Genomic DNA, 21,291 nt, shown 5'->3' on the forward strand with positions numbered 1-21,291 from the left:
GAAAATATTTAAACATTGCATTTGCACTATTTACCTGTTTGTTTAACTACATTACATGTTGAATTTTCTGTAGTTAAAATAAAATAAATATATATATTTATATGTGAAATTTACTGGAAAGAAAAAAAGAAAAAGAAAACTTGCGGGAAAGTACATGAAGCGCAGTTGAAGAGAACAGATCCAATATCGCTTGAGAGAGAGAGAGAGAGAGAGAGAGAGAGAGAGAGAGAGAGAGAGAGAGAGAGAGAGAGAGAGAGAGAGAGAGAGAGAGAGAGAGAGAGAGAGAAACCACATTTTCCGATATTATTTATATATGTATATACATCATGGCTACACACAACACTGTCACTCTCGCCGCATTTAACGCCATGACTAAAATATGCTGGGAAAATATAGTTTTGCAAGGACAGATAGCGATGTTAATTAGTATTTGCTTGATGTAACTATTATCTATATACAGTGTAGTGCACAGTGCTCTTGCATGAGCAAGGAAGTACCAAAGAAGTTCTCTTGCATTTTTCACAGTGGTGTTACATATATATTATTAGGTGTATGGATCTATTGTTTTGATGGACACAGCATAAATCGTCGCATAGAAAAAACATACGAAGTTGATAATCCAGTAAAATGGAGGTTAATTTCTATCAATCGCTATAAAATCAATGTCCGCTGAATACGCTCCTCAATATGAATAAGATGTGTGTGTGCGCATATATGGGTGTGTGTGTATGTGTGTGTGTGTATAGTGTGAATGAATGAGTGTATGCATACGAGTGCAGTGTAAATGTGTGTGACATATTCTGAAACACATTTTTACACATTTTTGTTTAATTTATATAATTCATGGTCATCTATATTGCATCAATTTATTAATAGTAATTGATAGAATAATAATATAATGAATCAAGATATTTTCATTCATACAGCAGAATTTGATTTATTGGATAAAATATTGAAAATCTTTGTTATTTAACTATTGACAACATGTTTAATTATGCATTAACACAAATCATTAATTGAACATCTTGTTTACAGATGGATGAATGTTCGGTTGGTGGGGATAGCGCAGCTGAAGAAGATGAAGATGAAGCTTCAACTCATGGTTCTAGGAGTAATAGTAGCAGTAGTAGTATAAGTGGCAGTAGTACAACAACAGACAGTGATGAAGACAGTGCAGAAGAGCATGCTACAAGCAGTAGTGAGAGTCACAGTTCTGGAGAGGAAGATGAAGATGATAATGAAAATACAGAATATATAGTAAATGCAGAAAACCCTGATACTTTGGTAAGATTCATATTCTTTGTATTTACATACAATAATTTTATAAAGAAGCAAATAAAATATTGTTACTATATAACAAGTATATTTATGAATTTTTAGAGATGGGAAACTTGTATTGCTGCCAACACTAAAGTAAAGTTACCACAAGATCTTTGCGAACATTTCAGTATCTTTAAGGAAATGCTAGATTACCCGCGCTTATGGAATGAATGCCTTACTGAGAGTCAAAGAGACATATTATATAATCTTTTACCAACTTTTCCAAAAGATTGCAATATAGAGGCAGAAATGAATAAATCACTTCAGATGCTGTTTAATAGAGAAAACGACAGGTATGGATTTTTGAAATATCTCTCGCAAAGAAACAAGTTGTTTCTTGAGTTAATTTAATTTTAATTAACATTTCTATATTCTCTTTATATTTTTACATCCTCTATGTGTAATAATCGGACATCTTTTATTATATTTGTTGTAGATTTGGCATATCGGCGCTGGATATATTTCACAATCACCTCTCTGCTGGTCATTATCGTCCAGATATTAGAAAAATGCGCACCTTGATGCGTAAGGCTCAGAAGAGGAGATTACTATTCGAGGCACGTAAACGGTCCTATGAATTAGCAAGTCAGCTGCTGAAATCGCGCGAGAGTTTATTGTCGAACGCGTACAAGCAGGGCTTTAGTCAACCGGCGAGTCGTACAGTGTCCAAGCTTCATTGGCGCAAACCAAAGCCAGTAATGGGTAAGTGACTTAGCATGTAAAACACATTGCAAAATATTTTCCGGCTGTTTATATTTCCCCCCGCACTTCAGCCGTTTGGCAGAGAAGTATGTAGTAACTTCCGGGGGACAATAAAATTTAACCCGCGCAAATGAATGATAGTTGAAGAGAAGACCCAGCTGCGTTATATGGAGGAACTGAACGCAGTTCGAGCAGAACTTGGGGCCAACACGAGGCTGGCTGCTGACACAACGTCCGAAAACGAAGAGAATTATCCGCATTATCCAACGTCCGGGGCTAAGCAAAAGCGGAAACGGCGTTCTATTATGAATTTCCAAGGATTGTCAGTGAGAGGTCTACAACTCGATGACGAAACGATCCGGCCTGTGTTCTCCACCTTGCAACGTATGGAATATGCCCCTAGCAAGTCGTTACTTTTACGTGAACAGACAGAAGAGACTTATCGTGCCATGTTAATCGCACATAAGAAACGACGGGCTCGTCGCGACGTACGTATACGAATTTCATTATCGCGTGACAACGTGACGTACAACACAATTCACTTGCACACGAATAAATAAAGCTATCGAACTGAATCATATGTTGACGCAGGTTCATCCGGAATTGAATACCCAAGGAATTGCGCTTTCTGACCTCACGCAACGATCACAAGTCGGCCAGAAGAGATTCTCAATGGGCGCTTCCATGAGGATTACACCAGCCAAAAAGCGAATCAAAGCAGAACAGAACCTGCTACCGGCACCGAAGTCGATGAATTCGAATTCGGTGAAACATGAGAGCGACAACAGCGACTACTCTCACACGACTGATGACAACAGACAATCCAACATGATAGACATGGATTACAACAGAATAGCGACTCCTGTAAAGACAGAACCGGTCGACACATATGAAGCGCATCACTTAGCTAAGAAGAAAATGTAACTGCAACTATTTATTATATGCATCGATACATATTGCTGTTACTATATATTAACTATTTGTACACGTTGGGTACAAATCTCACGGAACTTCCTTACACAATTTTGGTTTGCAGGAGTCCAGTAACTCCAAAGTGCAACAAACCGATAGTCATGAACACACCAGAGATCAAGAAAGAAATCGAAGATATAGACTACGACGAGGTGAAAACAGAATTGAGCTCAGGCATAAACGAGGACATGTTAGCCGAGACCGAAGAGGAAGATGAGAACGAAACCAAGAAGGAGCTCGACTTGGACAGCATCGATATGATGCAGATACCGATCCAACTGGACGACGGGATCGATATACTCGACGACGTCAAGTAGGTTTTCGTTTGATCTTAATATCCATCCATAGTCATATCCATTGTAGCCGATTGAATCGATGGTCAAGATATCTGAACCGACAAATCATCGCCAGGTGTGAGGACGACGCCGTCATCTCAATACCAGAAAAAGAACTGACCGTACCATCCAGTGAGATCACTCCGGACGTGAATAACGGCGCGGAATTGATACAAGAAATGCACGCGTGCTTCTTCTCCTTGCTGCGAGACGCCTTCACTTCCAAAGGGGAGTACCGAATGAGCACGGTGGAGATGAAAGAAGCGATCACACAGTGGCAAAGCAATCCTATCTCTCCGTTGAACGACTGGTATATCGAATCTCGCGTGTTAATATATTAGGTGAATGTAAAAATGTTCCGATGGATTTTGCGATAGAAAAATGGATCAAATAATTTTATTGAAAGTAGTTCACTCTCATTCTAGCAAGTAATCGCCATTGTTTTCTATTATTCCACGATATATATTGTACATCGATATATTTGCAAATGCTGCAAGAAAACTCGATTAGTCAAATCAGTATCCTTAAGAAACCTATCGAAACTTTTGCACTCATCCGATGTAAGCGGAAGGTCTGTTGACTGGTATGGACAGACCGTTTATCATTATTACGTAGGTATCCTCTGGCACCTTCGTGGCCCGCGTTGGTGCCGCTGGCTCTGGGATTTCTCGCCGGTGAATTAACGTATTCCCAAGAGCTTGACCAACGGCAAGAACGAGAGCAGGAGCTTGTGCCCTACTTAGAGAACAAAGGTCGCGGCGTGTACGCGTGGATCGGCGCAGGTCGCGACTCCGACACTCGATTGTCAGACCTGTGCGAGAAGTTCCTCATGTACAAGTACGTATCGTAGTTCTCTACATCTCTTCCTTCTTGTCGTACGTTGATTCACACGGAGGGAGAGAAAGGGAGACGGCTTTGTTTAGAAAGAAAAGTCTGAAGAGTACACAAGTATGATCGTTATATAAATTTCTAACTAATCTGAAAGAACAATTACACTTGCAGAGACTCGTTGAGCCCGCCTCACGCTTCGATCACGAACACAGTGGCAGCCCCGAAACCGCAGGCCCAGCTCGCCCCTGCGAACAATAGCGCGACGACCAACAACGCGATCGCAATCGGCAGCTCGAGTGGTAGAAGCACAAGTCCTGCGTTGGAAACCACCACCGTAGACACCGGTACCGTCGGTACTGTCGCGGAATGGGAGCCACCTCGAGCGTTGTTCCCCACAGAATGGAAGGTTCGTCCGTCCACGGCGGAGGAGCGCGAGGAATTCCGCAGGCAAGAGCGTATGCGCTACGCGGCGCCCCACAAGGCGTTCACCTACCGCATGCACGGCTACGCGTCCGTAGTCGGCCCGGTCAAGGGAATCTACCAACACAATGTCGGTAAGTTTCGCGAGTCACACGTCGCAACGCCGAGCACTGGTGGTGTTTCACAGGAATCCTCATCTTTCCTTTCGTTACTTAGGTTCCGGACCGACCAAACCACGAGGTCACTCGCTACTGGTAGCGGACCGGCCGAACTTCGTTACGATCTTGGCGCTGGTCAGAGACGCCACCGCCCGACTACCCAACGGTGAAGGAACTCGCGCCGATATTTGTCAGTTACTCAAGGACTCTCAGTATATCAGGGAGCAAGGGGACAATGACGATAAGGAGGGCTATCTTCATTCCGTGGTGTCAGGGGCTCTGGACAGATTACATTATGAAGCGGACCCTTGCGTGAGATATTACCCACGTCGTAAGGAATGGCTGTATCTTCATCGAGCACGCTCGGAATCTGAATTCGGTTTGTTTTCGTTTACCTTAGTTTTATTAGTCATTATTTTATTTAGCAGGACACGATTGTACACGCAGTGTCTTCGCTCGTTTGGTCTACATAATGATTTCGCCGTGTTTCTCTCGTAGAAATGTATCACCAGCAATTGCAAGGCGTCGCGAAGAACAAGAAAAACGTCGGCAGCGCGTCGCGCAACAAGTCGCTGCAGCCAATTCTTAAGTCGGCTAACATGAACAAGGAGCAGTCTATGAACGTTAAAGAGACCACCGCTAAGAAAGAAAGACGAACGGCGATGCAGACTGCGCAGACTGTCACGTCCAAGTATATCATTGTCCCACCATTTATCCGAAAAGAACATATCCGAGAATGTACCCTGAAAATACTATGCTATAAGTTCCTATTTCAGGAAAGAGCAGCGTAAAGCTGAAGAGAAGATCATCAACGAGCATCCCGTTTCCACCGAACAGTCTGTTAATACCAACGTGGAAGTGGCGGTTAGCGCGGTGTCCACACCAGCTATTTCCATCGTCGACTCTCCTGTCCCCGTTGTGTCGCTTTCGAGCTCTTCAGGTTCGGTCACCAGCGTGGCTGTCGAGCGAGATAACGTTATGCCGGTCGAGACGAAGTCGCAACTTGCTCCGATAACGACAGTGAAAAAGGCTTCGAACATAGGAGGGAAACCGGTCACCGTAGTCAAAACGAACGCCACTCAGAGTTTGTTGCAGTCAAATCAGCACAATTTCCCGCATCATCAGATTCAAGTATCTACTTCAGCCGGCTTGCAGACCATTCGTTTATCTGGGCACTCGGTGTTGCAATCTGCGCAACCTGTTCCAACCAATAGCGGCAGCAGTGTTGCTTCCAGTGTGGCGAACGGGACGGGGAACTTAACAACCATACTGCCGTCTACAAAGGTGCAACAGCAGCAACAGCAACAACAGCAACAGCAGCAGCAGCAGCAGCAAGCTATTGTTGCGAATCAAGCGGGGAAAAGTATTTTGCAGACTACCAACATAAAACAGCAGCAAGCGCAACAACAGCACGTTTTGCCGGGCAAAACTCTCTTGGCATCGCAGATCAAATTAGTTAGTTCCAGCCAAATCAAGTCATTGCTTACGGGTCACGGTCTGCAAGGCCAAACCATATTCATCAAACAGTCCTCACCATCTGGCAATCAGTCGCAGCAATTACAGCAGCAACAGCAGCAGCAGCAACAACAGCAACAACAACAATTAAAGGTATCTTTGTTCAACGGGTTCTCTCATTACCCCGTCATTATGTAGTCTAACTTTACTTTTTATTCTGATGAAACAGCAGCAGCAGCAGCAACAACAGCTGCAACAACAGCAGCAACTACAGCAACGAGTTGTGGCTAATCAACAACAACCTATACAGACCTCCGGAATGCAGCGCATCATCGCGCAGATTGGGGGAAAGCCAATTGCCGTACAAATACAGCAGTCACCCCATCAGCAGCAGCAGCAGAAGATTCTGGCGAAGGTCTTGACGAACAGCAGCGGAGGACAAATCATATCCGTCGAGAGCCTGCTCGCTCAAAAGGGACTAAAGCTGGCTACCACAACCGGTCACGCTAATCAACTCAACAGACAGGGCAAGCAAGTGATACAAGCTCAGTATCAGGTAATGACACTTTTCGTACACAACGGAGATCCAACTTTCGTTCGTTTAATAAAATAGAATTAATCTGAGAGAACTGCTTGCAACGTCGTGTATTATTCTTGTAGGTGGTGCCGCAACAGCAAGCGTCTTCCGGCCAATCGAAGATAATAGTCAGCACGCAACATCAGCAATCTCAGTCGCAGCAAGCGCAAACTGTTCGCATGGTCACCGCTCAGCTTGCGGGGAAGCCAATCGTATTGGCGAGCGGTAACAAGAATGTCGGGGTCGCGGTAAGCGCCAGCGGCGGAAATGTGGTGTTGGGCAAACAACCGACATCTACCCAGCAACAGCAGCAGCAGCAGCAACAGCAGCAGCAGCAGCAGCAGCCACAGCAGCAGCAACAAACGCAACAACCGATCATCTTGCCGAGCCAATTGCTCAATATCAAAACGTTGCATGGACTCAAGGTGATACCGACTCCATCCGGGTTGAAAACTGCCGGAGGTGCCGTGTACGCTCGCGTGATCACTCCGACGACAATAGCTTCCACGACGCAGTCTCCGGTGAATCAGCAGCAAACCCTTCAGGCGCAATCGCCGAGGAACACTTCATACGGTACACCTTGACAGGATTGATGTTCTTTACGTATGTTTATGCTTAATCCGCTTAGCGTCGTTTCTTTCACTGTTTGTACATTGCGCGTCCTTTAAATTGAAAGTTACATGATGAGATCTCGATGGCGTGTATTTCAGTAAGGATCATATCGAGTGATTACACATCGCACTTCATTAATTCGATAGCTGCCCTATGTAGTAGTCATGACAGATTGAAATAGGCAACATTATTAAAGAAACACATAACGAAAATAGTGAAATTTTAGCGATTCTCGACGTCTTACGATACGATTACGTCAGCGATCTTGGATTATGAGGCCCGTCGGAAATAACGAGATTCGCGCGGATGATTCGTACGGCTCATGTACAGATAAATCATTTTTCTAGAAATTCGTACACGATACGTTATGATGAGCTCGTAAAAAGATCTCGCTTCTGACGTTCATCGTCCAACATACTTGACGAAGCTATCGTGGATTCTTATCGTCTACCAAGTGAAAAATAAATCGAATAAAGCTGGAATATCGATTTATTTACAAAATATATCGTATATTATTAAATTTATTTTACCATGTATCGAGAAATTGTGAAGCGTAAAGTTAGCATATAAATAAACTTGCATATATTCAATTTATAGAGAGAGGAGAGAAAAAGGAAAATGAAGGTACTAACTAATATCCTACTATGTGTGGTATTATATATGCTAACAGTCGTGAGATAAACATATATATAGGAAATAATGCTAATTAATTTCCTCCTAAGAAATAGATTCTTATTTTTTTTTGCGGTGTAATGCAGATACACGGTTGCTCGAAGATTATCAACGAGAAAGGAACGATCAGTTATATCGAAGTAAATAGTACACATCGAGAATTGTAAGTATATTATTTTATTATAATATTTCAAGACGCGTACATGTGATTACATTATAAAATATTTCCAACTAATTATATACGTCTGTATAATCATATAGTACCTATAACCATTACCTACATTAAAATGGATAATTCTTTTGCAAACAAAGATTGATGGATATAGTGTTGCATAGTGTAAGAAATTTTTAATTTTATAAGTATCTTAGAAAATTAGAAAACTATTTCCAAACGATTAAAATCTTTTTAATTAAAATTTATTGTCAAAATCAACCAAGATTACAACTAAAAACATACTGAAAAAGTCGCCTTTAACTCAATCCAATATCACCGGTTGTTAGTATTCCCACATATTTTGTAAAATCTATATGTTTCTAATCCATTGAGAGATAATAACCAAGCATATCTTAGCATTTTGCCAAAATATAAATTATAAAAACCATTGATACAATGAAATATTCCGATAACAACTACATTTACATATAATTATATATTTCTGCATAATACAGAGCTAATTTCATCCAGAAAATTTCCCTTAGAATCTTGAATAACTGTTGATGCTAGTTCCTGCGGTAACTGACCACACTTTTCTATTTCTTGCATAAGCGACATTATGGTCTCAAAACGTCGTTGCTTAATCTCTTTAGTATCATCTTCCTTTTCTTTTTCCAACTCAGAACATACCTTATTTACAATATAAACATGTTAATAAAATACTTTTGTTATGCAATCATTATTATTAACATACCTTTTGCAACAACTCAAATTGTTTTGTATATTTTTGTAGATCTGAAGGGCTCAAAGTTGCTTTGTGTTCCTCTAACCAAGCTGGATATTTGTCCAACACTTCTTTCAATATTGGATAAAGTATTTCTTTTGATAAAAGTTGTTGCATCATTCCTTGCACAAAAGATAATACATCACCACCGTCGCTATCCAAAGATGTTTGTCCAAGCATAGCTGCTAAGCAATCTGTCTCACTCTAAAATACATTTTGCAATACAAAATACTTGTGATCACACTTTGATTTTATTAGCAAGTATATCCTAAATTACATTATATGCACTATATCATCTTATAGAAATTAAATTACCTGTATATTTTCACTTGGTACAGATAAGGACTTTATAACTTGTGAAATAGCTGATTCAAATTCTGCAGAAATATTGTCTTCTCCATCTGTTGCATTACTAGCTGAAGCTTGTTCAAGTGTTTGAAGAACAGATTTAAGTTCATTCAATTCTTCATCACCTAGTAATAGATTCTTGCATTAATATGTCTATGTTCTTTTCATGTTTTATTATCTCACCATTTTTCAAAGTTTCTGCAAAGTTTTGCAAATTTTTATCCATTTGATCTATCGTTTGTTTGAAAAAGTCTTCCGTCCAGTCCTTTTCATTATTTTCAGATGTTTCATATTTTTCTGTTTGCTTCTGTGGATCTGATGCAACTTCAACACTGTCCTGTTTAGCACTTGGCACAGAGAGTTTATCGAAATCTGCTAAAGCACCTAAAGAATAAGACTTGGAGTTTAAGTTATATAATTAATATATTGTACAGATAGATCAAAGATCATTGATAAATTAGAAATACAAATGTAATTCAAACTGTATAATCCATTGATGTTAAAAATATTATAAGTAACTTACGTTATGTAACCGTTTCTTATTAATACTTTTTATTGTATAACTATTAGAAACTTATTTCTTATTGTTGACTATTTAAATATATTTCTAAGAGCTCTTCGTCAGGTTAGTTTGATCTTTCAAGTAAAATAATACAGCATAAATGTACTTACTGTCCAGCAAATCGTTTAATTCCTTATTTTCAATCTCATTTTTCATTTCTTTGGTGTTGTCACTCATAGTGGCGATTACAAGATCAGTTGTAAGAATCTAAATTTTCTTGTGACAAATATCTTCTCTTCAGAAAGCAATTGAAATGATAAGTAAAAAAACAGATTGAAATCGATAATTTATACTGGTTTATATAAATATCCCATTCAACACACAATTTTTATATGCAATTTGATCCAGATTCGGATCAAAATTTAAAAATTGTAAAATTGATAAATCGAAATTACTTTGCAATACTACTGAATCATGGATGTAAAACATTACTGATAGGAATGTGGGGTGAATTTATATGTGATGTGTGCAGAGTCCAAATGTTCCACGATGTAGAACAAACGAATCTGATTGGCTAAGCTACGTTATTATCGAAACTTCGATATATCGAGATTACGTGAGTTTCTTCGACACATATTTCTACACTATACTACACCAGTGTAAAAAATTTAATTGAAAGAATCAATCTAAAGCCAGCGGCACACGGTACTTGTTTTCGTGCTGTATTGCTTGCTGGATGAAAATACTGCGTTCTGATTGGTGCATTTCCGAAGATGGATAGAAATGCACCAATCAGAATGCAGTATTTTCATCCAGCAAGCAATCCAACACGAGAACAAGCACCGTATGCCGTTGACTTTACATTACATTGGCTGCTTAATAGAACAAAATGATCAGTGAGCGCGTAGTGATTATTGTCTGTGATTGGAGCATTCTTTTAGATTCTTCATAGACCCAGAAGTATTTACCAATCAGAAGCGAGAATCACTAAGCGTTCACTGATCACTTTGTTCTGTTGAACGCAGCCATTAATTAATGATATTAAGAAATTATAATGTTGATGTGACATAACATAAATATAACATATTTAAAGCCAGCGGCATACGGTGCTTGTTTTCGTGCTGGATTGCTTGCTGGATGAAAATAATGCGTCCTGATTGGTGTATTTCCATCCATCTTCGAAAATGTATCAATCAGAACGCAGCATTTTCATCCAGCAAGCAATCCAGCACGAAAACAAGCACCGTGTGCCGCTGGCTTTAATGTTTACTGGGTAACCTAATCCTAAACTACGCACTCGCGGAAGAAACGCGGGAAAATAACTACGGAAGACACAGATATTTTGCGCGGGCCCCTCCATGGATTCTCTGTCATGCGTTTTAAACCGTCAGTGGTTTTTGACATATATGGCTGCGTTCCGAAATTCACTGTCAGTACTGAAAATACATAGTTTGTGTCACGTATACCATAGAATTTCAGTGCTAGCAGTGAATAAGTTTGTTCTTTTTCCACACTCCAGGACTGCACTAGAACTGAACTAGAGTAGGGAAGTTCACGCGAGTTCAGTCCAAGTGCAAGAATTCATACCAGTGTGTAAAGAACGCTTATAGTGTAGCAATCTACATGGCGGATCAATGTGCTAGTATTTTGGAGTTAATTGATTCTTCAGATGAAGAGAATGTAATCATGGTACCACCACCAGAAATACCCGTAATTGAAGATGACGATGGTGATATATAATTTAATATGATAAACAAATTGTGGTTGTTGGAAAGATGGAAAACTTAGAAGAATTTATTTAACAATTTTTTAGGTTATGACGAGTTACATCTATTGCACCCAATTTTTGGAATGATTCAAAGAATAGAACATGTAAAAATAATCAATTACATTGAAAACATTGTTCGGAGTTATGACAATATTGATTTTATTATGCATTTTCGTTTATCGAGAGAAATAGCACATGAACTCAGCTAAATTCAGCATGTGTGAAATATTTACTTCCTTACAAGGTATGTTAATTAATATTATTTTTAGAAGATAAATTATTTTTTGAAGGGTACTTTTCAGTTAGTGACACAAGTCGACATAAAAGTCATTCTGTCTTTATTTAATACTCAATGAGAAACAAGGACATAATGGCTATGTTCAGCAGAAACTTTACAGCTTTAAAACTATTGTAAGATTCTTTTATATGATTGAATACAGTTACAACCAAGAGCAAGAATCAATCATATTAAAGAATCTTACAACAATTGCAAAACAGCTTTTTTGGCTGAACGTAGCCAATGACTCTTGTGTCGACCTGTGTCGCTAATTGAAAAACACAAAAAATAAACACAATTTTTTAAATAATAGCTTCTTTTATAGAAATAGAAATATATAGAATAAATAAGAACTGCAGAAAAGAAAAATGAATAGTTAATAGCTTAATATAGATTCTATTTTTTTTTTAATACTGTTATGATATTAATATCAACTATTTAATATATGTTATTCTTTCAGATGATTCAGGACGTTCAAAAATAACAGCTGAAAAGCATATTTTAAGTTATTTATGGTTTATAGGCCATGAAAGTGCATCATATCGTGACGTAGCTGATAGATTTGGAGTAACTTTAAGCGCTTTGCACAAAATTATCACGAGGGTCACTGATTTTATAATATCTATGGCACCTGATATTATTAGATATCCCACTATAATTGAAAAAGAAGAAACAGCAGCCTTTTACTATGAAAAAAAAGGCTTTCCTGGAGTTATTGGTAAATATTATATTTTATAATTATTATATTATATTTGCAATGTTATATATTTATATACCAATTACTCCATATATGACATGAATATATATATATTTCAATGTTACATTTTCTTATCATGTAAATATTAAAAATATTTTATTCATACGTTGATATTTGTTTTAGGCGCTATTGATGGTTCCCACATTAGAATAGATAAGCCAATAGAAGATCCTGAATCATATATTAATCGGAAGCAATGTTTTTCTTTACATATTCAGGGAACAGTTAACCATCATATGAAATTTATGGATGTATTTATTGGATATCCTGGTTCGGTGCACGATGCAAGAGTATTTAAAAATTCACCAATATGCAATGATTTGCATGAACTCTGTGGAAGTTAGTTGAAAAATTATAAAATATAAAAGTATAAACTAATAACAATTGATGTTTAAATAAACTTACTTTTCAGATAATTATCTGTTGGGAAATAGTGCGTATCCTTGTCTAAAACAGTTGATTGTGCCTTATAGGGACAATGGACATTTAACACGTGCGCAAAGGACATTTAACCAAAAATTAAGTTCTTGTAGAGTCATAATTGAAAATGCATTTGGATGTCTCAAGCAACGGTTTCGACAATTGTACCATTTTAAACTGCGAGATATACCACAAATGACATGTGTGATACACGCATGTTGCGTGCTTCATAATATAGCAAATGCAAACGATTTAGAAATTTTCGAAGCACCTATAGATGACGAGCAACCTGACATTGAAGCACAAAGACTACATACCGAAATAGATATAGCACCAAGAGAGATTGAAACTGGAGTACACATTCGTGACGAAATATGCCACCAATTATTTGTAAACTAAAGAGTTTATAATTTTATACAAAATAAATTTTTAATAAATTATAGAATATGTAAAAAAATATATTATAATATGGATTTTTTATAAGTAATATAGAAAAAAAACTGGTTGACAATAAAAAAATAATTTAAAAGGAATATTATTTGTATTTAAATGTATGTATAACAATGTATGTATAACAAAAATACACGTGACAAAAATATAAGAAAAATATATGTAACAAAAATATAATAAACACTAAATAGATACATTGATAAACAAATATGTGAAATGTATTAATTCCGTTTATGTTTTAATTCTAAAATAAGATCCTCTAAAAGTTTATTTTTCTTTTTCCTTGTTATATTTGCTGTTTTTAATTGTTCTTTTCCCTTATTATATTTGCTGTGTTTAATTGTCATTTATATTATTAAAACTTTCTGTATATGTATTGCGCATATGTTTATACTCAGCCAACATTTGTTTTTGTATGTCTAATTTAGCCGCTCTATCTTCTTCGATATTATTTGAGATATCTTGAAGTGTTTTCTGACACGTTTGCAACAATCTGCCAGTAGTACCCATATGTTTTCTAGAAATCTTGTTTGATGTTTGTGTAATCTGTTGTGTAATGTTTTGGGTTATATTGGTATCGGTTCTATTGCTTGTATTGATATCAGTTGTATTGATTGGATGGATATTAGTTTCGCTTGTACTGGGCTGGCTGGCAAGATAACTAGTATTGTCGTTTAAAATGGTGTTGTTTGAATTAGATGGCTCATCTACATTAGTGTCATTGTTAGATCTAAATAAATACACATAATGAGTATATAAAAGAATTCTGCACAAACATAATTGATTTCTATTTAATGACAATACAGTAATGGAATATATTTTAAGTATGATACATTAATTGAAATTTATATTGTATACATTCAATTAAAAAAATAAAATGTCTATTATGATATTTACGTGAATGTATTCGCTCGTATTTCTTCTCTTAAAATTAAACCTTGCCTGCCTGTTACCGCTAAGGGTTCAATATTATGCTTATGTCCCAATAGTTCAGTCAATTCTCTGTAATAAGTAAACAATATGTTTTTTACGTGCTTAAGTCTTTTACAAAATGTAAAATTAATTATTATTTACGTTTCATATGTGCATGATACGCGTCCTCTACCAGTTTGTTTATTATTTGTAATCATGTTTTTGTAGGATCTTTCAAGTGATTTAAATTTATTTTCCACTTGAGAAACTGTTGTGTTATATCCATGTGATTGCATAAGTTCAGCAATTTTTTGCCATAATAATTTATGTGTCTTAATTTTTCTAGTTGCCAATAGTTCTTTGTGTTCTTTATATAAAGTTAAAAATAACTTAGTTCTTGCGTCGTTCCATGAAAATATTTCTTTTCTATTATATTCTTGAGATGGTTTTTGAGCTATATTATTATTCAAAGGTATATTTTTTGCATTTTCATGCAATTCTATAAATATTGTTTTGTCTGCAACCGTACATTGTAGTGTATCGTATGTAAAATCAATTTCACTGTAAGGCAGTTGAAATATCAGATCTGCAAATAAGATAAATTTAGTTTTCTTAAAATCAATTATTTATTTACTTAATTATCGATTTACATATCAAAACGTAAATAGTATAAGTATATATTAATTTCATACCTCCACAAGTGTATGTGACACATCCCTCTTTGTTGATAATTATATTACCGATGTCATCCTTAGAAATATGTCCAATGTTGTCCTTTTGATTTTCTGCCATCGTGTTATTGTTTCTATGCATATACCCACTAAACAAAAAATTATCAACACATTATTATTACGATGTTCAATAATGTAATGTTTTGAAATATGTAGTTCATAACGTTATATACAACGTTACTGCAAATTGCTGAGATTCTGCGGGCAATTTGCTTACTGGGAAGTATCTCAAATTTATTTTTCGATTAATATTTCTTTATACGTAGAATAACGAGAAGAACTAATTTATATATTTAAGAAAAACACGTAATTTTATTTCAGAAGGCTGATAAAAAGGTTAGGTTAGATGTATTTACTTACTAATTTCTCGTTCTTCTTTCTTATTCTTCATCAAAATGCGTAGTACGGCAGACTTTTCATTTGAAATTTCCGCTAGAATTTTATGGCTGAACTCTTGCACTGTCTAAAGACCTGGGGCAGCGAATTCAGAACTATTTCAGACCTAGGACAACTGCACTTCGAAAAAGAACAGCAAGTCTAACGTCACTTCCGAGAAAAAGAACGTTTCAGTATACACTTTTCACAGAGTTCAGTCCTGAAGTGTGGAAAAAGAACAAACCTAAAATCAGAACGCAGCCTATGTAGCCCTACGTCACTTCAGGCATGCGCTGTAGCATGGGAAATTCTTTGGTCTCCCAGCACTGGGTCCACCTAACATTACAGGTTTACGGATAAACGTCACGGGCGTTAGGTTATCATGTCCCGTTATATATCTGTTATTTCTAGGATAACATGTTTATTCAATTATTTCCGGGAGTTTAAATTACCTGATAGCACCGGAATAACTATGCGATAATTTTCATTTGTCAGGAATATCATGAAAAAAAGATTGTCGACGCACCTGCCAGGTGAACTATTTTCAGTTACATTCGTATAAACGTTTATACGCATACGCAAGAAACCGAACATCATTTTGACGAAATATTTTATAAATTTTCAGCCGTATCGCCATCGCTTTCCAGTTGGATAATTGTGATTTTGTCCCTTTGTTTTGTTAACAGTTATGACGGAGACTTTGTTTTTGACGATGCCGAGGCCATTGTCAAGAACAACGATGTACGCGACACACCATTGTGGGAAATATTTAAAAATGACTTCTGGGGTACTAAATTATCTCATAATCAAAGCCACAAGTCGTACAGACCTCTCACTATTTTGAGTTTTAGGTATAAGAATCTTGTGAAGTATATCACAAACATATATTTGAAGAGCTAGAAAAAATTGATATATTTAATATAATTTTGTTAATTTTATTATATTGAGTATATTTTTATTATGTTTAAAATATTAATTTAAAGTATGTTTTTTATTATGATTTGTTAAAATATATAAGAATATTCAGTACTTGTTTCTCTTTAATCTTCTAGATTACATTTCTGGTTACGACAAGATTTAATTTCCCAAGACTATCATATAGTAAACATAGTGTTGCATAGTATGGTTTGCCTGTTAACTTTCCTTGTATATAATGTATTTTTGGGGCCTGAAGGACGGAACATCTCATTCTACGCTACAGCCTTATTTGCTGTTCACCCAATCCATACAGAGGCTGTGAGTACCTCAAATATATTATAATTCAAATATTTATATTCGAAGATGTATATGATTCATCTTAATGTTTCAGGTATCAGGGATTGTAGGGCGTGCAGAACTATTATGTACCTTATTTATTTGGTTGTCAGTTTTATCATATAACCATGCAATATATGCAAAACATTTATTACGTAGATGGGCTGCTATGTTTGGTTGTGCTGTTTGTGTAACCATTGCAATGTTATGCAAAGAGACTGGAATCACTGCCATTGTGAGTATTAAGATTACATTATTATATTTCTAAGTAACTGTACAAAACATTTATTATCTTCACATTTCAGGGCATTTGTGCAATGTATGATATAGTTATAGTAAACAGAATATATCCAATTGATGTAATTAACTCTCTCCTGTGTAAAAATTCTGACAAATGTTTCAACAATTTAGTTAAATATAAAGTTATAATATTGCGACTTGTTGCTCTGCTGTTGGTTGCAATAATGCTCTTGTCATTAAGACTGAGTATTATGGGATTTTCTACTCCTAAATTCCTACCAGTAGACAACCCAACATCTTTCATGGACAATATACTTCTTCGTACACTTAATTATAACTATATCTATTGTCTAAATACATGGTTACTCATATGCCCTATATGGCTCTGCTTTGATTGGTCAATGGGTTGTGTACCTCTGATTACTGGATATGACCACAGAATTTTTACAATTGTGATTTTCTGGCTAATGTTTGGTGCTATAATTACGTACACGTTTATTCCTCGTAAGGATAAAACTTCAAGGTAATTTTGAAATCTTAATAAATAAAAGCAAGTACCTGTATATATTGGAAATATAAAATATCATTTTTGCAGGTACATAACAATGGGATTAACCATACTAATTATTCCATTTCTGCCAGCTAGTAATGTCTTCTTCAATGTTGGATTTGTTTTGGCAGAAAGAATATTATATATTCCTTCAGCAGGATATTGCCTGTTGGTTGTTATTGGGTTACAAAAGTTCTCCACCCAGTTTTCTTTGCCTAAGACATCATTATTGGCATATGCAATGCTTATTATGTTGTTGTTTGCACGTTCTTGGGTAAGAAGCAATCAATGGAGAAATGAGAAACTACTGTTCCAATCAGCATTAGATGTATGTCCTTTGAATGCAAAAGTACATTATAATATTGCGAAAAATGCAGCAGATGCAGGAAACATTATTCTTGCCAAATTGGAATATCAAGAAGCTCTACGGTATGTATTGAGAATTAATCTTACTTCACGACAATTCTTAGGTATACATTTGCTCTGTGTGTTACAGATTGAATCCAAAATATGTCCAAGCTATGAATAATCTTGGTAATCTACTCAAAGACAACGGACAGCTTCCAGAAGCTGTAAATTTATTTAAACAAGCTATTACTTTGCAGTAAGTTAATTATATATGTTATTTAAGATATATAAGGTTAATAATAAAGGTTAAGAGTGTTAATGTATGCATTTTAGAGAAGACTTTGCTACAGTATGGATGAACTTGGGTATAGTTCAATCGACATTAAAGCAATATGAGGAGTCAGAAGCGAGCTATTTTACAGCTCTGCAGCATCAGCCAGTTTATCCAGCTTGTTACTATAATTTAGGTGTATTAGTGAGTAAAACATAATCAATTTGAAATATCTCTGAATATTATATTTCAAAATTCATTTTAACAACAGTATTTAGAACGGAAACAATATGACAAAGCACTGAAGGCTTGGGTGAAAGCAGCTAAACAAAAGCCTACGCATAAACAAGTATGGACAAATATGATACTACTATTGGATGATTTAAGTATGTATGAAAGTGTATTGAAATCAATTAATGGATTCTATTAGTTAAATATACCCTATAAAGACAACATTTAATTATAGATATGACAGAAAAAGCACTGAAAACAGCAAATGAAGCTTTAAAATTTATTCCGAATCATGCTTCTGTCTATTTTAACATTGCCAACATTTTGGGGAAAAAGGGAAGATTTGAGGAAGCGGAAATCCAATTTAAACTGGCAATGTCGAAAAATCCTACTGATCCTATGATTTATGCAAACTTAGGTAGGTATAATGAGAGAACATATCTACAAATAATTTAGTAGGTAATATGTAAAGTCAAACTAAATATTTGAAATTTCTTTATTTAGGTGTTTTGTATCACCGTTGGAATAAATTGAATGCAGCAGAGGAAATGTATAAGAAGGCATTGCAACTGAAAACAGATTTACAAAGTGCGAGAGAAAATTTACAAAGGTTATACTCATTGAAGGCGTCAATAAAATAATTTTTTTAAATATGATAAGTTATATTTCTTATATTAAAATAAATTTGTAATAGGTTTGTGAATGTTACACATTGAAATGCTCATCATTAATAATGTCAGACTAGCCTGTTAAAGTTATTTATTTCTTTTATTTTCTCGCATTAATTCTGGTATACAAGGATATCTATATGCTTTGAAGTTCCCAACTTTTATATTATTAATATAATTGTATGATCTAAAACAGTTTTCACAAAAATAACTTGTGTCATGAGGTATTCTGTTATGCTCTGTCAGTATCCAACGTACATTAAGTAAACCACACATTAAACAATTTTTTCCAGGGATAGGTTTTATCTTTTCTATTTTTGGGTACACAGACGTCGATAAATCATCATTCTCAGTCACTAACCTTGTAAAATTAATTATAATCATTAGGGTAATTTTGTTACAAATTAAAAAGACTGATATAGGTATAAAGAAGGTATGTAGATCGTACTATAAAATTAATATGTTAAAATTACCTGGCATCAGACAGTACAATCAAGTGCTCACAAGAACCCTGATGCATATATACCCATGGAAAACCAAATCTTGCACAAAGAGAATCTATTCGGACGTTTTCCATCCTTGCAGTTTTAAATGGGCCTATTTTATCTCGAGTGTTTGCCCATTTCAATATAACATCACTATAATTAACGTTGTTTGCATCTCTCATATCATTGTAAAAAGTATTTTCAATAAAAAAGAATCCTGATTTATAGACATTCTATAAGAAAAAAATAAATTTATATTTTACATACATAGATTATATAGGAATAGGTTCAATTCAAAATTGAGATGATATTTACTTTTGCTAAGTTTTCAATCTGTTCATCTGGATTTTCACTAATTTCTGTTGCAATTGACATATCAGATACACATGTTATCTTCTCACGAAGTTCAGTAAGATACTGACATCCAAGTATTGATATGACATATTTCATTCGAAGAGTTGGAAAATTAGGTTTAAAATATTTGCCTGAACGTTGTATAGAAGAGTTAAATGGCTCATAAACTTGAACATAAACTAGAAAATCTGAACCAGGTTTTATAGTTTTGACCTCATTGGACAATTTTTCATGTACCTAAAAATAAATAATTTATTATATTACAATTTATAAAAAGTAGATTTGCGATTTATATTAAATACATTAAACAAGAAATAACAGTATGTTATTAATCAAACTATAATTCCAATAACTTAATTTAGATACATAATTGCCTATATATTCTACTTTATATACTTTTATAAAAATAGTTACTAACGATTGGAATCCCATTTTGAGTATAATATTTCTGTAATAAAGTATTATTATATTTCTTCAAAACTTTAAGTGTCTCCAAATTAGTACTATCTGAAATATTTTCAAGATGTTTATCAAGTTTTTTATCTTCGCTTTCATCATCATTGGTAGTTTCCATCCTTAAATTATTGACACTACAAATTTGATCCTGGTTTAACATTAATTACTTCTTAATGTCAACATAATAGTTTCATCATATCATAAAATACCTGCAATAATGTGACATTAAATTTAGTCTTGCTTCTGAAAGTTCAATGCCCATAAGATGAAACATTTTTTCTTCTGTTGATTGATTTTCTTCATAGTATATGGTAGATTGTAATAATTTACTATATTCCAGAAAATAATCCTTTAGACAAATTTGCGATGATGCTTGATGGTTATAACATCCATACACTTTATCCATTATTATATCTATGAATAATTATATCTAGATTGAGAACAAAATTGAGAAAAATATTGATGTTATAAAATATAAATAATTATTATTTAGAGATACTTTTGTATCATTTTAATAAAATTTAACTTTCTGTAACATATAAACAAACAAAGTTTATATGATCTTGTGCATTATACTGGTTTAAAATTTCAAAATGTCTTTCTTTTTTTCTAATTTTAGGCGTTTTTAAGAAAAATAAATAATTACTTACACCGGAACATCCAAGACAGTTTGCTGTGGTTTGTTGGTTAACTTTATATACACTCGGTCACAAAAAAGAATGCAATATTTTTCTTTATGACAACTTGAAATACGACTAATATCCAATAGATGAATTTATCTGCTGAAAATTACTAGGAAATGTTCTCCCCTATTGGATACTGGATTCTCATTCGTGCTTTGATTCATCGAAAGAAAGGTGTAGCTCAAAATGACAGATGTCACGCGTCGCACAACTCGTGTT

General features: G+C 35.2%; 6 protein-coding genes across 10 annotated transcripts; 3 read left to right on the top strand and 3 right to left on the bottom strand.

The window, feature by feature from the left end:
• The first annotated feature begins 320 nt into the window (after positions 1-320).
• Positions 321-7,976, top strand: NFRKB (nuclear factor related to kappaB binding protein). Its single transcript, XM_011153860.3, has 15 exons — positions 321-633; positions 1,036-1,284; positions 1,381-1,613; positions 1,757-2,022; positions 2,164-2,510; positions 2,614-2,942; positions 3,059-3,307; positions 3,406-3,639; positions 3,945-4,166; positions 4,332-4,714; positions 4,797-5,117; positions 5,237-5,429; positions 5,515-6,346; positions 6,423-6,749; positions 6,854-7,976. The coding sequence occupies exons 1-15, from the start codon at positions 628-630 to the stop codon at positions 7,352-7,354; spliced, it is 4,692 nt and encodes a 1,563-aa protein (XP_011152162.1). The 5' UTR covers positions 321-627; the 3' UTR covers positions 7,355-7,976.
• A 479-nt stretch (positions 7,977-8,455) lies between these two features.
• On the bottom strand, positions 8,456-10,265 carry Pex19 (peroxisomal biogenesis factor 19). The gene is made up of 5 exons (XM_011153872.3): positions 10,013-10,265; positions 9,524-9,724; positions 9,308-9,465; positions 8,963-9,196; positions 8,456-8,898 (listed from the first exon to the last, which is right to left on the bottom strand). Exons 1-5 carry the CDS (start codon positions 10,077-10,079, stop codon positions 8,701-8,703), a joined length of 858 nt encoding a protein of 285 aa, XP_011152174.1. The 5' UTR covers positions 10,080-10,265; the 3' UTR covers positions 8,456-8,700.
• A 1,112-nt stretch (positions 10,266-11,377) lies between these two features.
• Positions 11,378-13,501, top strand: LOC105186986 (putative nuclease HARBI1). 2 transcript variants are annotated; one of them, XM_025305713.1, is made up of 5 exons: positions 11,378-11,571; positions 11,656-11,854; positions 12,348-12,605; positions 12,768-12,983; positions 13,057-13,501. In XM_025305713.1, exons 2-5 carry the CDS (start codon positions 11,806-11,808, stop codon positions 13,461-13,463), a joined length of 930 nt encoding a protein of 309 aa, XP_025161498.1. In that variant the 5' UTR covers positions 11,378-11,571; positions 11,656-11,805; the 3' UTR covers positions 13,464-13,501. The 2 variants fall into 2 exon arrangements, with proteins under 2 accessions (XP_025161498.1, XP_025161499.1); XM_025305714.1 differs by having other exon boundaries at positions 11,384-11,552.
• A 282-nt stretch (positions 13,502-13,783) lies between these two features.
• On the bottom strand, positions 13,784-15,727 carry LOC112590085 (putative uncharacterized protein DDB_G0293878). The gene is made up of 5 exons (XM_025305712.1): positions 15,518-15,727; positions 15,119-15,246; positions 14,589-15,012; positions 14,412-14,516; positions 13,784-14,244 (listed from the first exon to the last, which is right to left on the bottom strand). The coding sequence occupies exons 2-5, from the start codon at positions 15,237-15,239 to the stop codon at positions 13,851-13,853; spliced, it is 1,044 nt and encodes a 347-aa protein (XP_025161497.1). The 5' UTR covers positions 15,240-15,246; positions 15,518-15,727; the 3' UTR covers positions 13,784-13,850.
• A 132-nt stretch (positions 15,728-15,859) lies between these two features.
• Positions 15,860-19,080, top strand: LOC105191553 (transmembrane and TPR repeat-containing protein 4). Of its 2 annotated transcripts, none has more exons than XM_011155038.3 (11): positions 15,860-16,065; positions 16,158-16,383; positions 16,585-16,768; positions 16,842-17,021; positions 17,092-17,549; positions 17,622-18,005; positions 18,073-18,180; positions 18,258-18,399; positions 18,467-18,581; positions 18,662-18,844; positions 18,931-19,080. In XM_011155038.3, exons 1-11 carry the CDS (start codon positions 16,035-16,037, stop codon positions 19,065-19,067), a joined length of 2,148 nt encoding a protein of 715 aa, XP_011153340.1. In that variant the 5' UTR covers positions 15,860-16,034; the 3' UTR covers positions 19,068-19,080. The 2 variants fall into 2 exon arrangements, with proteins under 2 accessions (XP_011153340.1, XP_025161494.1); XM_025305709.1 differs by having other exon boundaries at positions 15,877-16,065; positions 16,219-16,383.
• Positions 19,081-19,087: 7 nt separating this feature from the next.
• Positions 19,088-21,152, bottom strand: Pbp49 (proximal sequence element A Pbp49). Of its 3 annotated transcripts, none has more exons than XM_011155040.3 (6): positions 21,040-21,152; positions 20,599-20,803; positions 20,352-20,523; positions 19,895-20,170; positions 19,568-19,812; positions 19,088-19,455 (listed from the first exon to the last, which is right to left on the bottom strand). In XM_011155040.3, exons 1-6 carry the CDS (start codon positions 21,047-21,049, stop codon positions 19,182-19,184), a joined length of 1,182 nt encoding a protein of 393 aa, XP_011153342.1. In that variant the 5' UTR covers positions 21,050-21,152; the 3' UTR covers positions 19,088-19,181. The 3 variants fall into 3 exon arrangements, with proteins under 3 accessions (XP_011153342.1, XP_011153343.1, XP_025161496.1); XM_011155041.3 differs by having other exon boundaries at positions 20,599-20,819; positions 21,040-21,063; XM_025305711.1 differs by lacking the exon at positions 21,040-21,152 and having other exon boundaries at positions 20,352-20,537; positions 20,599-20,738.
• Positions 21,153-21,291: the final 139 nt, after the last annotated feature.

Source organism: Harpegnathos saltator, unplaced genomic scaffold (genome assembly GCF_003227715.2).
Source record: "Harpegnathos saltator strain DR-91 unplaced genomic scaffold, Hsal_v8.6 scaffold71, whole genome shotgun sequence".
Classification (NCBI taxonomy): Eukaryota; Metazoa; Arthropoda; class Insecta; order Hymenoptera; family Formicidae; genus Harpegnathos; species Harpegnathos saltator.

Coding starts and splice junctions, on each gene's coding strand:
- NFRKB (XM_011153860.3), top strand. Junction 1,614..1,756: donor TTTAATAGAGAAAACGACAG/GTATGGATTTTT, acceptor TATTTGTTGTAG/ATTTGGCATATCGGCGCTGG. Junction 2,511..2,613: donor AACGACGGGCTCGTCGCGAC/GTACGTATACGA, acceptor ATGTTGACGCAG/GTTCATCCGGAATTGAATAC.
- Pex19 (XM_011153872.3), bottom strand. CDS start 10,079: ATGAGTGACAACACCAAAGAAATGAAAAATGAGATTGAAAATAAGGAA. Junction 9,197..9,307: donor TACCAAGTGAAAATATACAG/GTAATTTAATTT, acceptor AATGTATTTTAG/AGTGAGACAGATTGCTTAGC. Junction 8,899..8,962: donor AATTTGAGTTGTTGCAAAAG/GTATGTTAATAA, acceptor ATTGTAAATAAG/GTATGTTCTGAGTTGGAAAA.
- LOC105186986 (XM_025305713.1), top strand. CDS start 11,806: ATGAACTCAGCTAAATTCAGCATGTGTGAAATATTTACTTCCTTACAA. Junction 11,855..12,347: donor AATATTTACTTCCTTACAAG/GTATGTTAATTA, acceptor TTATTCTTTCAG/ATGATTCAGGACGTTCAAAA. Junction 12,606..12,767: donor AGGCTTTCCTGGAGTTATTG/GTAAATATTATA, acceptor TATTTGTTTTAG/GCGCTATTGATGGTTCCCAC.
- LOC112590085 (XM_025305712.1), bottom strand. CDS start 15,239: ATGCATAGAAACAATAACACGATGGCAGAAAATCAAAAGGACAACATT. Junction 15,013..15,118: donor TGTCACATACACTTGTGGAG/GTATGAAATTAA, acceptor TCTTATTTGCAG/ATCTGATATTTCAACTGCCT. Junction 14,517..14,588: donor GTATCATGCACATATGAAAC/GTAAATAATAAT, acceptor TACTTATTACAG/AGAATTGACTGAACTATTGG.
- LOC105191553 (XM_011155038.3), top strand. CDS start 16,035: ATGAAAAAAAGATTGTCGACGCACCTGCCAG. Junction 18,006..18,072: donor GAATATCAAGAAGCTCTACG/GTATGTATTGAG, acceptor TGTGTGTTACAG/ATTGAATCCAAAATATGTCC. Junction 18,845..18,930: donor TATGATTTATGCAAACTTAG/GTAGGTATAATG, acceptor TTCTTTATTTAG/GTGTTTTGTATCACCGTTGG.
- Pbp49 (XM_011155040.3), bottom strand. Junction 19,813..19,894: donor AGATTGAAAACTTAGCAAAA/GTAAATATCATC, acceptor TTTTTCTTATAG/AATGTCTATAAATCAGGATT. Junction 19,456..19,567: donor ATTGTACTGTCTGATGCCAG/GTAATTTTAACA, acceptor TAATTTTACAAG/GTTAGTGACTGAGAATGATG.